The sequence below is a fragment of the Cyclospora cayetanensis genome, unplaced genomic scaffold (assembly GCF_002999335.1).
Source record: "Cyclospora cayetanensis isolate NF1_C8 unplaced genomic scaffold, CcayRef3 CcayRef3_contig_49, whole genome shotgun sequence".
NCBI classification, from domain to species: Eukaryota; Apicomplexa; class Conoidasida; order Eucoccidiorida; family Eimeriidae; genus Cyclospora; species Cyclospora cayetanensis.
The window spans coordinates 111,381-124,899 of record NW_020312469.1 but is presented as its reverse complement, the minus strand read 5'-3'; the positions used below and the strand labels follow the sequence as shown (position 1 = coordinate 124,899).

Here is a 13,519-nt window from a genome sequence, read left to right as displayed (position 1 = left end):
AGGTGGAGGAATGATGCAGCGTATTACGCTACACTTCAGCGCTTTCTACTGTAGTAGAAGGGAAATCTAGCGGGCTAAGCTAACCCCAGCACTTTCCGTGAAGCTTCATGTAAAGTCTGCGTAGAAACCCCTAAGTGTAGATTTTGATATTAACTTCATATAGAAGATTTGTGCCTTCCTCAAAGCCGGCTTTGTCCCACCCCCTGATCGTGGATAGATTCAATACAACCTCTGGAGAAACAACATTGTGTCTTTCCAAGCAGCTCCCTGCTACCCTTGTTCGAACCCTTCACAGCAGAGTTTGCCATGACAGGAGAGACATAGTTACTGTGCAAGTAGCTGCACGCTCGAAGCAGTCCATGCATTCGCGATGTTGCTTGTAGCCATACATACAGCAAAGGCGTAGAACGTCGATGCCTAGCAAGTTGAGCAGTCAAATTGAACCCCGCAACAGGCAACATGCACGAACGCCCCAGCCAAATGGTTGATTTTTCGTGAATTATTGCTTAAATGGAATGGGTATATGTATGCGAGAAAATGCCGAGCCTGAGCTCCGGTTTCCTCATGACTACGTGCTCTACAGCGGTGCCGAGAGGAAGAAGTTCCCCAGGCACTGCAAAGGTAGCGTAGCCTTGATTGCAGTTATTCACCTCTGACACACCTGAAAGTGCAAATTTACCTAGGTTTAGCGTGTTTGCGGACTAAGTCTTCCTACATCCCTCTGCGCTGCATGCTGTACCCCGCCCTTGAAGGCACTCCTCGGAGAGCGGTTTGGGGCTGCCCGTTGTTACCCAAGGTGCGGGAGGCATGCACGTACACATGCACACACAATAGCTTCGTGTACAAGTAAATAAACGAGGGGATGGCGTGCAGCTGCTCAAGCGAATGCACCGTTGAGACACCACAGGGCCTTCCCCGAACCCTCCAGGGCTGGGTGCGAGATATTCCATGGCTAATTATGTTGTGAACTCAGTGCCTCGCCAGAATCTCGGCTTTCAAGGGCTTTGTCTCCTCCATAAAGCAAGAGGCTCAGGAACCAGAGTTTTGGCCGCGATCACCGGCCCTTCCGCGGAGCTGCATCGTCAGACGCGTCGCAAGAGCAAGAAGAGCAGCCTGTCTTTCCCACCCCCATGCTGCAGCAGCTGCTGGCAGTGCTGCTGCTGCTTCAGCAGGCAGCAGCTGCTCCGCAGCAACCTGGAGTCAATGACTGGCTGCTGCGGACTGCAGGTCCCCTTCAACAGCTTCTGCCCGTCGCGCCGTCTTTCTCGGGAGCAGCAGCAGCAGCAGACTATACGGCTGTTGCCATCTCGGCAACAGGCGCGGTTTCTGGTTTGCACCTAGCTACTGGAAAGCTCCTTTGGAGGCTGTTACTCGGCGAAAACTGGCTGCTTCTGCAACAGCAACAAGTCGACCACTTGCTGGTGCTCCTGGCAGATGTTCGGCATCCTCTGGAATCGGCGCATGCAGCGAATCCGGCAGCTTCAAACCCAGCTGTAGAGACACCCGCAGCAGCAGTCTCGACGCGCAGAAGAGGCACTCTGCATGTCATCGACTTGAAAGAAGGCGTCTTGCTGTGGAAGGCGGGGCACGACGTAAGCAGCTTCGCGCTTGCTTCTTCAGGATCGGCAGTCTCAGCAGGAGCAGCGAGACATGGCCGTACAGCACAAGCCTTCGTTGTTGCAACGGAGACACCTCGAGGACTGGAAGCCAGAGACGCCTCCTCAGGGAGCGTCTTGTGGGCAAAGGTCCTTAACTCTGGCAGCGACAGCAGCAGCGAAAACGGCGAAGCTTTAGGCTTGGTAGCCGTTCAGCAGCAGCAGCGGCTGCAGCAGCAGCAAGGGGGGAAGCCACAGACGCTTTTTTGCGTGTTACAGCAAAAAGCTCTCGAGGGGCCTCTTGGTAGCAGCTGCTTCCACGCATTGGACGGGCAGCAGCTGCAGCCGCAAGAGCAGACGCAGCTGCAGCAACAACAGCGTCAGCAACAACAAACACAGCAACTTGGTCGACAAGCATTCTCCGAGGCTGTCTCCCTAGTACCCCTCGAAGATAACTGCATTGCTCTGCAAACCCCAGCGGTAAGTCTACCAGGAGAAAATCCAACCTCTACACGCTACTTTTTAGGTTCTAAGAATTACTGGAGCTGCCTTGTCGCTCCCTTCTTGCCGCCTTTGGGAAGGCTGTGCTTGTAGAAACCTTTTTCCCGGGGGGGGCTGTTGAATTTATGCTACTGGGGTGAGGTTTCTGATCTCTCAGTGACGCTTCGCGCTTTTTGTCTGTTTCTTTGTCTGTACGTCTGTATGTCTCTTTGACTGGCATTGTGGCTTTCTTACTGCAAGCTGGAGTGCATCCATCTCGCTCTAAGATCATGCTTTCGTAGATGCAGGAGCAGCAGCAACTCCGGTTGGGGGATAGCTCCGTGGATAAGGCGGCAGACGGCCCATAAGAATCTGCACAAGCCATAAGGCACTTTGTGTCTGCGTTTTGTGTCTCCTGTGTAGGGAGCCTACTTTCTGCATTTCTCAGCCTCCGGTTCTGTAGACGCGACGGAAGCTCTCGAAGTTGAAGCCCTCTCTTTGCTGCCTCTGGGGAAGTGCACTTCTCTCGCAGGCACGGCTGTTGTAGGATACGAGGAGGGCACTGGCTTTACACAGAAGCGCATTCAGGTAAGCGTGTGCGACGCAAGCTTCTTGGTCGAAGTGCTCGGATGCGCTGTGCAGAGTGCTGAGGGGAGCAGTTTGAAGGGTGGGAGTTTTGCTCAGGCCCTACAGAGCGGAGAGTGGATTTTGGCACCCCTTCGAGAAGATGGCTCAGAGAAGCAAAACCAGTAAATTGCACGACTGACGCCTTAGCCTTGCGCTGCCAGAACGAAGACCTCACTTGGTGTAGCCTTTGTAGCCTCACAGGTGCAAGAGCAGGTGCAAGAGCAGGTGCAAGAGCACATGCGTTTCTGGAAGGTGCTAAGGGATTTCTCTGGGGTGTCTGAAGCCAGTGTTGTAGCTTTCGTTGAAGCGCTGAAGGCGTATACGTGTGTTTCAGTGAGGGGCCTCTCTGCTCAGGCGTGCAGTTGCTGTGCGACTTTTCGGAGAAGTGGTGGAGGCGAAGCTGCTTGATCTAAGAGCCGGCACAGAAAAACCTTTTCTTAAGTGAGTGAAAGTCTACACCTTCGGCGCAAGGGATGCGCGGCTAGGCTGTGGGGCAAAGACTTCCTTGCACGTAGAGACAGCCGCAAGGCAAGGAATGTGCGTGTTGCGGTGTCAGAGAGGCTTTGCCAGCAGCGCTAACGGCAACGGTGGGGTCGGTTGGCAGTGCGTTGGGGGGGGGGCCTACAGTAGCAGCAGCGTTGGCGTTTGCTGCTGACGCACAGCAGCACGAGCAACTGCTCTTGCTGCTGTCGGATTTCTCCGTCTTGAATCTGCAAAAGGGGCAAGGCGTCTCGTGGGTGAGAGAGGAGGGGCTCAGCCTCATCACGAACGCTGTCATGGGTGCTTTGCCGATTCAGCAGGAAGCCTGTGAGTGAAGCAGAACGCTGTTCGAACCAGATGCACCGCAGCGTCTCCTACTGACTGCTGCACCTGCGTGCGGCAGCTGTTGCTGCCTGTAGTACAAGCCCCCTTAGATCAGCGACACTGGCCTCCTAGAACAGACACATGTATCTATGTATGTATGTATGCATGTATGTATGCATGTATGTATGCATGTATGTATGTATCTATGCATGTATGTATGTATGCATGCATGCATGCATGTATGCATGTTTGTATGTATGTATGTATGTATGCATGTATGTATGTATCTATGTATGTATGTATGTATATATGCATATATGTATGTATGTATGTATGTGCTTTGTGAGTTACCAGCGCAAGACACGGAGGCAGGCGCTCCCGCTTCATGGGGGCTCGTACTACAGGCAGCGACAGCTGCCGCAGGTGCAGCAGTGGAGGAAGCTACCACGATCGCAGCAGCAGTCGCTACAGCTGTTGGTGACGCTGCTTCAGAAGCGGCTGCTACCCTGTTTGCGAAGGGTGTGGCATTCGCTGCTGCGATCCTTGGAAGGCCGCTCGCTCCCGAGGAGAACACCACTGGTGCGTGAAGTGGTTAGAGTGTGGGGCCTTATAATCCTTAAGCCTCTGTGTCGCAATAAGCATGAGTTTTTCGACGCTTCAGCGCTGTCTGGAGGCTTTCTGCTCTTGGAATGTGTGCGCTCAGCTACAGACAGCGGCCTTCTTTCACCGCATTTCAACTTCCAGCTTCCAGCGGCTCTCAAATTGCAGGTCTTAGGTCTGCAGCCGCAGCAGCACCAGCAGGTGTATGAGCAGCCGCTGGTGCTGCACAGGAAACTGGAAGCAGAGATGCGGGCGAAGCGCAATGCTCGACTCTTTGGATGGCGTAACATCATTGTAGCGGCCAGCTGCAACAATTTGGTACGCTTAGAGGGGTCTCGTGTATGTGCATGCGTTTCAGAATCGGGTTGTTGTTGGTGTGTGTGTGTGTGTGTGTGTGTGTGTGTGTGTGTGTGTGTGTGTGTGTGTGTGTGTGTGTGTGTGTGGGTGGGTGGGTGGGTGGGTGGGTGGAGTCTGCTGCCTGGCTTTGCAGTGTGAGACTTAGGGTTCAGTTAGAGTATAGAGCGTGGATGCCTCGTGCGCTGCAGGTGTATGGACTCCACGCAGCAACAGGTTTGGTGTTGTGGAAGCTGCAGCTCCCAAGCGGTGGTAGCTCTACGTGTTGTTGTTTGAATATGCTGCGCAATAGCAACAGTCACCTGGTTGCGCGTTCGGAAGCGAACGGCAACGTAAATTGGGTGCACCCCGAGGGTCAGTGCAAAGGCGCACAGCAAGAACAGAAGGAGGAAGGATGCCATTGGCGATTGGTGTCTCTTGAGCTTGTGGGGTTGCATAAAGGGACAGTTTTTGTGGCGCTTGTTAATCAAACGGCTCAGGTATGCATTCCGCTGCTCTGGCACACGTAAAAGGCCGCTGCACAGCTTTGCCTCTCTATGCCACCAGCTCTGCAGTGGCAGCGGTTGTTCCCCTCACTTCCAGAGGCGAAACGAGGGTCGGGTTCAGAAATTACCACTCTTGGCACCACTAGGGGGCCTTTTGTTTTCTTTTGCAGGCGACAGAGCTGTTTTGGATAGATCTTGGCACGGGAGTCGTGCAGCAGCAGGAGCGAGCACCCTTTGCTGCCATCGGGGTACTCCCACTGCAGCACTTGGAGTTGCAAGACGCAGCAGCAGCAGCAGGAGCAGCGGCAGCGGAAGTTGTGGCAGCACCAGCGGATGCGCTGCTGCAGCGACAGCAGCACAGCGGCAGCGCCGTGGTGTTAATGCACAGGGAGCAGCAGCGGGGGAAAAGGCTGCGTCTCTCCCTAGTTGATCCGCTTCAGCAGTTGACGGCTTCGCAGCAGGTTACCCACAGCGTAAGAGAGGGGCTAAGAAGCGAGCTGAGGAGGGCTTAGTAGGGGAGTAGTGAGAGAATAATTTAGGCGTCGGTTGCTTTTTCCAGCTGCAGACGAAATTAGACAGAACAGGCTGACGAAGCGGGGAACAGGGATAAGGCGCAGAGACAGGGAGCAGGCTGACTGGGGGGAGAAACAAGATGAAACAGGTTAAGAAATACTTGAGCCAGAGTTCAAATCACTGCATGCCCATCGCAACCGCTCACAAAGCCCTTCGCTTCTTGCCGCATGGTGTCTACACTTTCGCATAGTCGCTCTGTTGGTGGCACTCTGTCTCACGGAGACTCCATTGTTAAGGTCTCCGTCTTTCGATCTTCTAACCCTGCACCTGAGGAAAAATCTGGTTTGCTGTGCTTTTTGTTGCCTTATGCAACGTCTCCTTCTACGTGTGGCATGGCATTCATTGTCTGGCTCACTCTGCACGCTTGCGAGTTCCTCAAGGGCTGTACGTACTGCGAAGCTCTCGTTGCTTATGCTTGCAGATCCCCCTGCCTCTCGCCGACTTGATGACATCCCGCCTGTCCTTTTACATGGTCAATGAATGCAGTGGCAGTGTCGAGGGGTTTGTGCCTGTCCCCCTCGCTCCTCCAACAGGTGGGGGTTGTTGGGAGAAGGGAGTCTCAAACGTTCCTCCAGTTCCGTGGAGACTGTGCAGCCGCTGCGGAGAAGGGTTGGCGGGATGTACTTGTAGACACGCGTTCGTTGGTGCTCGACTTTTTTGCGTCTTAGGGGAAACGGTGGAGATGGAGGTGCAGCTCACGTGGTCTGTGAACTTCGCAGCAGAGAAGCAGACGATCCTCAGTAAGTTCAAAGCCCTCACGCAAGTCCTTTAGCGGCGCGCGCGTGGTGTCACTCGTTGGCACTCGCCACGGATCAGCAGCTAGAGGGTGTTACGTGGTTTGTGTGCAGCCGTGGCCGCTTCCATGCAACGTTCTCTGCGTCAAGTGCCGGTGTTTGTGCACGCCGACGTTTCTGTTGGCTATAAGCATATCGATCCTAACCTCCTGGCAGTTGTAACTGCTGAGGTAAGTGGGGCCTACAGTCTGGACTGTATGTACGTAACTTGTGTAGAGGCTACGGGAGTAGGGGTTTGAGTGCCAGCGCCTGCAGGAGTGCCGAGCTGGAAGAAAAGAAACAGGGGGAAAAGGCTAGACACTTTCGCGATCGCTCTGTAGAGCATTACTTGGCGAGCGGCGCACATTTACGGTGCATAATTAGGGATTTGGAGTTGAGGTGAGGGCTGCATGCGGTGGCAGGAGGGCGTGGGAGGTGCCTTGGTGCTGCACTTGTTGAATGGCGTGTCTGGGCAACTTGTTCATCAGCAAGTCCTCTTCAGTGGGGCTTCGAAGCCTCTCACAGTAGCTGTAAGCTGAGAGAACTCTCCTTGGATTTGCCGCTGTAGAGCTATTAGGGGGCACTATGATTTTACGTTGTCTTGGCTGGAGGGAGGATGAACGACCTAAGTCTATGGCTATCCAGTCATGAGTCTCTGGATTCCCGCAATTTGTAGGTCTGCGAGGACTCAGTGTACGTTCACTTTTGGAATATTTTCGATGCTCGGTTCGAGCTCCTTGTTGTCAGTCTCACGGAAAATAGACCAGATCCTGGTAACCTGCGCATTCAAAACCTAAGCCCTGCAGCTCATCAATTCACTGAGTTGTATCGGAAGCCGTGTTGTCTGCTGAGGCTTGTTTGCGAGGCCACTTTTGAGCTGGTGCAGCACGCACATCGATGCCTCCTTGTGCAAGTTGTGTGGAGGCATTTCGCAACATTCGCATGCCCCCTGTACGGATGACGGGATGCGTTTGCTTGCAGGTCCGTTAGGGCTAATCTTCCCATCTTCCAGAAGGAGTCCCCATAAGTCAGGCTTTAGTTTGGGAATGCCCTCGGGAGAAGCACGAAATTATATTTTGCCCTCCAGTGTATCTGCACTTGGAATTACGGCTACGGCCCAGGGCATCACCCCCAAAGCACTGGTCTTGGTAAGCGAGACAGTCGTGTTCTGCGTTTCTCATTTTCAACTGTACTTCGAGCACTGATGTCATGAGAAAGTTAAATGGCGTATTGGGTGCACATTTTATCCATTAGGGTTCCATCACTGTGTATGGATGGTGCTCTGTGTGGTGTATGTCGGCGGTGCCTGTGCCGCTGGTTTTCATACGGCTGTGAGTGTCTGTGTTGCATTCTTCAGGCAAGCGCCAGCACGCAGCAGATCTATCTTCTTTCCACCCGCCTTGCTAGTGCAAAGCGTCCCCTTCCTGCCGTACCAGGAGGAGTGCCGTCAGACGCTGCTGCTGCGGGGGGGATACCGGATGGAATGATTGGCTACACCCCAATCTTGCCTCTGAACCCTGCGGATTCTCTCACCTACGGCAGGACTGTAAATCTCCGACGTCCCTTCTGCACTCTACTCTCTCACCAATGCTCATTTGCAACTTTTTCGGATAGGGATGCCCCGTGGCATACCACGTGCAGAAAAAACGCTTGTTGTGCTGGTACCCGTCCGATGCACAAGCTTAAAGGTTGTCGTAGATCCTAAGTTGCTGACTGTTTAGTCTTTGGGCATGCCGTTTCTTGTGTATCGCGACTATGCGTTTTTTGTTCTCCGAGGCATTTGGCTCAAGGCGTCTGATGTTCGCCTCAGGTGGCTCATGTTCGAGGTGTACACTCCGAGCCGTCGGAAAGGGAGTCTTCCTCTCTAGTGTTTGCCTTCGGCATGGACCTCTTTTTCTCCCCTGTGCAGCCTGCCGGGGTGGGTTTCCCTTTGCTTTTGCACTTTTTGCTGCCAGATTCCCGTTGTACAGTTCACGCTGAAATTGTGTCTGCTTTGCTCTCTGGGATTGTTTGGCTGCAGGGTTTCGACGTGCTCTCTCCCTCCTTCCCCTTTTCTTCTCTGCTGTTGGCTTTTGCAACCCTTGCTGCAGCCGCAGCTGCTGCAGACTACACGAAAAAGAGCAATGCTCTGAGCTCCAAATGGGCATAGGCCCTTATACAACTAAACTGTCAATGCGATTCAGCACTCTTGCAGACCTCCTTTCGTTACCTTTTAGCCGAAGTAATCTTGATGCGTCAAGCTTTAGGTAATCGACAGTTAACGATAGTTTGCGGTTTGCTGTCAGTGTTTAGGGAGGTAAACTGTAGGCTATGGCGTCTTCGTTTGGGAAATAGGTGACCCTGGGGTTAAGGGATTCCGACGTGGCACTGGTAGTAAAAAGCTGGGAGACTTTCGAAACGCTCGGAGGATACATGGCGAGACGTATCCGAGGTTTAGGGGACAGAGCAGGAAACCAATGTTTACAATCTTCAACTACGAGACACGTAGGTTTTTGAGAGTCAAGCCACCCCGTTTCCATCGTTGCTTTTTGACATATTCTCCACTAGGGAGATTGGATACCGTAGGGGGAAGGGTTCTGAGGAGGAATGGAATTCATGCCCTATGGTTTATTAATGTGCACAAACTGAGTGTAACTGAGCCCTTTCTGAGCGGCGTGCAGAGCGATGACGTTGCTGTCCATGCTTGCCAGAACCCTCTCCGCGGTATCATGTATGTCAGGATGATACATGCTCAAAAGCCGAAGGCAAACGCGTGACTTCCTTTAATACAAAATTAGTTCCTACCGCAACTGTCGGAGGAAAGGGAGGAGTTGCATGGAATTCTACACCCTAAGCCCTTGCATTCAAGTGTGAACGCGAATGGCTTGAACGTGCCACTACGTGTACTATTTCTTCCTCTCTTGTTGCCTGGTGTGCGAAACATGGCAAATAGTGCTTCATTTTGAATTATGATTTGGTACCTCTTACCACTTACGCATCAGATCCCTCCCTTTGCATCCGCGACGGTGTAGGCGGTCAACTTCGCACCGTGTGAAAGTTTTGCGTCGGGGTGGGGAGTCTGCGGTGCAGTCTGCTTGGATTGTTGCAATAGTAACTGCAAATCCGCTGAAATATAACACCAGAAAGGCGTTGTGGTCGTTCTAAGAGGCCTTGCACAACAACCATCCCAGCCCCCGCATGATGACTTCTGGGAATTTGGCATTTCAGAACCCAATGGAGGGAGTTGCGGGAATCTCCGAGCACCACCAACGGCAAGTGCAGGAGGATCTAGCAACAAGCGGAGGTAGCTCTTCAACAAGAGGCGGTGCGTCTCCGATTCACATGCTTCCCCCCGTGGCAGAAGCCACAACGACGACAGACGCAGAGGTTCTGGTTTCAACACCCCTCGAGGAGACCGTCAGGAGATCCGAAAAGGAGGCGGATGCTGGTGCTGCAAATGGGAGACTTGAACTTTTCAGCGCTACAAGTCTAAAGATAGTACTTCCTACACATGCATACATACCCACACACATGTACACATACACACACATATACACATACACACACATACACACATATACACATACACACATATACACATACACACACATATACACATACACACACATATACACGTATACACATACACACATATACACATACACACACATACACACATACAGACACACATACACATACACCCACATATACACATACACACACATATACACATACACACACATATACACATACACACACATATACACATACACACACACATACGCACACATATACACATACACACACATATACACATACACACACAATCAGGCTCTAAAAATTCAAAAGCGGCTCATCAAGCACGCCCTTGCACCCCTATTCTCCTTCCTCTTCATGTGCGTTTACGGAATAGCGGGGGTAGCGGAGTTGCCATGAAGGAATCGGCGTTTGTTTGTGTGATCGCAGGAGTTGTGCGTGAAGGATGCGTATTATCGGCTGCCTCCGAAGGACGGAGGAGCTGTTTGGTCGGCGCTCAAGAGATGCTACGCATGGGTATGCTGCAACGGCGGCAGGAAGGATCGTGCAGCGTCAGTCCCTCAGTCGAAGGATTTCTTTTCAGAATCTGGCTATGAGCTCCCGACTGCTTCGTACGGTGACGTCAAGACTGCTCCAGCAAGTGGCAGCGACATGCGCAGCAGCGGCACTTGCCGTCCGTGCAGCGGCGGCTTGCACAAGAGAGAAGGCAAGCTGGTGCTGAGTGGCATAAGCTGTCGCTTTCCTCCCCACCAGGTGACTGCCATCCTTGGAGGCTCAGGAGCTGGTAAGAGCACGCTTCTTTCCCTCCTTGCAGGGCGACTCAAGCCGGATCTGTCCTTTGCAAAAGAGCGAAAGGCTGCGCAGCTGGAAGTACAGTCGAGGGGGGGAGCAGGAGCGCCGCATCAAGGAGAGGGAAGTGCTGGAGCTGAAGGCGCGCGAAACGGAGGCAGCGGGAGCGGAGCAGCAGCAGCGCCGACCGTCCTCACCCTCGCGGAAGATCTCGAATTGGCAGAAGCAGAAGCGGAGGTGCTGCTGCTGAACGGGGTAAAAGCTCCCAAAGGGTGGAGGCGGCTTGTTGGCTTTTGTTTACAACAGGATCTGCTTTTGTTGCAGCAGCTGACTGTGGAGCAGACGTTGCTTCTGGAAGCGAAGCTGCGGTTGGGGAAGGTTCTGAACAAACATCAGCGAAAGCAGCGCGTCGAAAAGGTTATTCAAATGATGAACTTGGAAAAGTGAGGTGCCTGCTACTCCTGTGGGCTTTGCTGAGCGTGGGGATGGAGGTGATGGTGAGGCTGCTTTCTGTGCAGTTGTTGAGGCTCCTTCTTTTTGCCACTGTTGCCTGATCGATTTGTGCCATGAAAGCGGAATGGGCAGCACGTTGGCTCTGTGTTTACGTTTCTACAGCAGAACGACTGTCAATCATGCGTCGTTTTTGCGTGGAAGCAGTCGTTTGAATGCTCTACCTCAGCATCCCTCCAGACACCCCTCGCGACATACCTTAGAAGCAAGCGCTTCGTGGAGCTGCTGTCTGTTTTCTTCAGATGCCGTCACACAATCGTCGGATCGCCTTTCTCGAGAGGCCTCTCTGGAGGCGAAAGGCGCAGACTCTCCGTGGCATGCGAGCTGTTGCTGCCAAAGCCTCTCTTGCAACTCGACGAGCCAACGAGGTGGGGTGTGCTCATAGGATTCCTGCTTGTATATTGGCACCAGCAGCACCGAGAGCAGCAATATCAGCAACAGTAGCGTTCGCTGTTGTTGCTGTTGATACTGTTGTTGTTGCTGTTGATACTGTTGTTGCTGTTGGTACTGTTGTTGCTGTTGGTCCTGTTGTTGCTGTTGGTACTGTTGCTGTTGATACTATTGCTGTTACTACTGTTGTTGTTGATGTTGGTACTGTTGTTGATGTTGGTAATGTTGTCGCTGTTGGTACTGTTGTTGATGTTGGTACTGTTGTTGCTGTTGGTACTGTCTTGGATTTTTGCGTCTTTTATATGCTGGTTGATGGTGGTGCTCTTGCGCCTCCTGACGGCGTTTCTAAGAGTTTTTTTTGAGAAATTGTGATTGCACGTCGGCTGGGAGATGAGTGTTTCTCTCTCTGAAAGGCGTGTGCTAGGGGTTACTCAAAAGGCAACGTGGTTCTTGTTTCTTTGTGTGTTTCTCCATCTACTCGCGTAGTTGTATTACAGCCACGCCAGAAGCGCTAGGCGATCCATGCCACGACTGCACGCATTGAATCCAGCTGTTGCCAAGGGTATTGTCTCCAGTCACATCTCTCCAGACGCGCCTCTCTATACTGTGCATCCCCCCTTCATGCATGCATACATGTGTGTGCATGCATGCATGCATGCCTGTGTATCCTTTGTGCTGCTTAGCGGTTTGGACGCGCCGGCTGCCGCTCACTTGTTGAGGCTGCTGCAGCAAGTTGCGAGAGAGAATGGAACGGCAGTCATTTGCACCATTCACCAGCCATCCCCCCAGGTATGGCCCCAGTCGCCAGGTGTCTAGACACCGGAGCGTAGACACTGAACGCCAGAAGTGGCAGCGCGTTTTTTGGCGTAAAGGCGGTCGCTCTAAGATTTCTTGCGCGAATTGCCACATGCATGCCCCCTTGCACGAGATCTTCTCAGGGGGCATGGTATGCTAAGCAGCAAGCCACAAAGCAACGCTGGGCAGTCGCCTCTCACGCGTCGCTCGCAATGCAGTCTGGCAAATGCAGCACCCATGCAGAGACACCGTGCCGCTTCCTAGATAAGGCAACGGGCGGCATTGGCGGGGGGAGGTGTTTCGAAGTGCGCAGTCCAACACGCTAGCTGAAGTGTGCTGTCTGTGGATACACAGCTATTTTTGTCATTCGACAGAGTGATGTTTTTGGCGGAGGGACGGGTAGTCTTTGCAGGAGCACCGCAGCAGCTGCGCGCCTATGAAGCAGCGCTTTTTGGAATGCCTGTCGAGGAGAACCGTGCACTTCTAGCTGCCCCCCCAGACGCAGTGGGGGTGGCTTTTGACGGAGGAGACATGCATTTCTCAGAGGTCGACGCAGCGGCAGCAAGGGAGGCTGCAAGTCCAACCCGGCCTGACTGCTGCGTGGCTGAGCACTTCTTGGCAGTGGCGTGCGGCGTGGGGGTTCCCTTTACTACCAACATACTCGTTGCACATTTGAAGCGGCTGCTGCTCGTGGTGAAACAGCAGCGGAGCAGTCAGCAGAGTGCGAGCGGCGTGGCTGCGAGCCAGCAAAACAACAACGTGGGCTGCATAAAGTCTCTGGAGTTTGCGCGAGGAGACGACCTCATAAGGGGCATCGAGGCTGTGCTGCAGCAAGTGGAGGGGCAGAGGCAACACGGAGAGCAGCATGCGGCGTTGCGGGGGGAGGCAGAGCAGAAACGCGAGCACGCAGAAAACATGTCGCGCTTGCTGGATGTCATATTCCGGGTGTACAGACACCCCACCGCCTTCACTCTGAGAGACGATTTCCAGACCATAGCCGCTGCTAGCCTCCGCGTCTCGACGGATGTCGATGAGGCTGCAGGGGCGAGAGAAAACTCGCCAGAAGGAGCCTCACGGGAGATAGACATAAGTGCCGCGAAGACAACAGCAGCACTTGGAGAGGAGGTAATCCAAAGGGGATAATATTTGTATGTATGTGTCTGTCTGTATGTGTCTGTCTGTCTGTGTCTGTCTGTCTGGAGCTGATGACAGTGTGCGGGAACGACGC

At 53.2% G+C, this 13,519-nt stretch overlaps 1 protein-coding gene across 1 annotated transcript; it reads left to right on the top strand.

The window, feature by feature from the left end:
• Window positions 1–537: 537 nt before the first annotated feature.
• LOC34619811 lies at window positions 538–8,440 on the top strand. The gene is given in 19 exon segments (XM_026334722.1): window positions 538–621; window positions 974–1,164; window positions 1,166–2,075; window positions 2,499–2,824; window positions 3,057–3,143; window positions 3,259–3,509; window positions 3,861–4,085; window positions 4,210–4,424; window positions 4,652–4,939; window positions 5,116–5,418; window positions 5,940–6,051; window positions 6,187–6,258; window positions 6,367–6,482; window positions 6,714–6,821; window positions 6,968–7,064; window positions 7,273–7,439; window positions 7,649–7,837; window positions 8,102–8,209; window positions 8,312–8,440. Coding segments are annotated over 19 exon segments (3,978 nt in total).
• The last annotated feature ends 5,079 nt before the right edge of the window (window positions 8,441–13,519 follow it).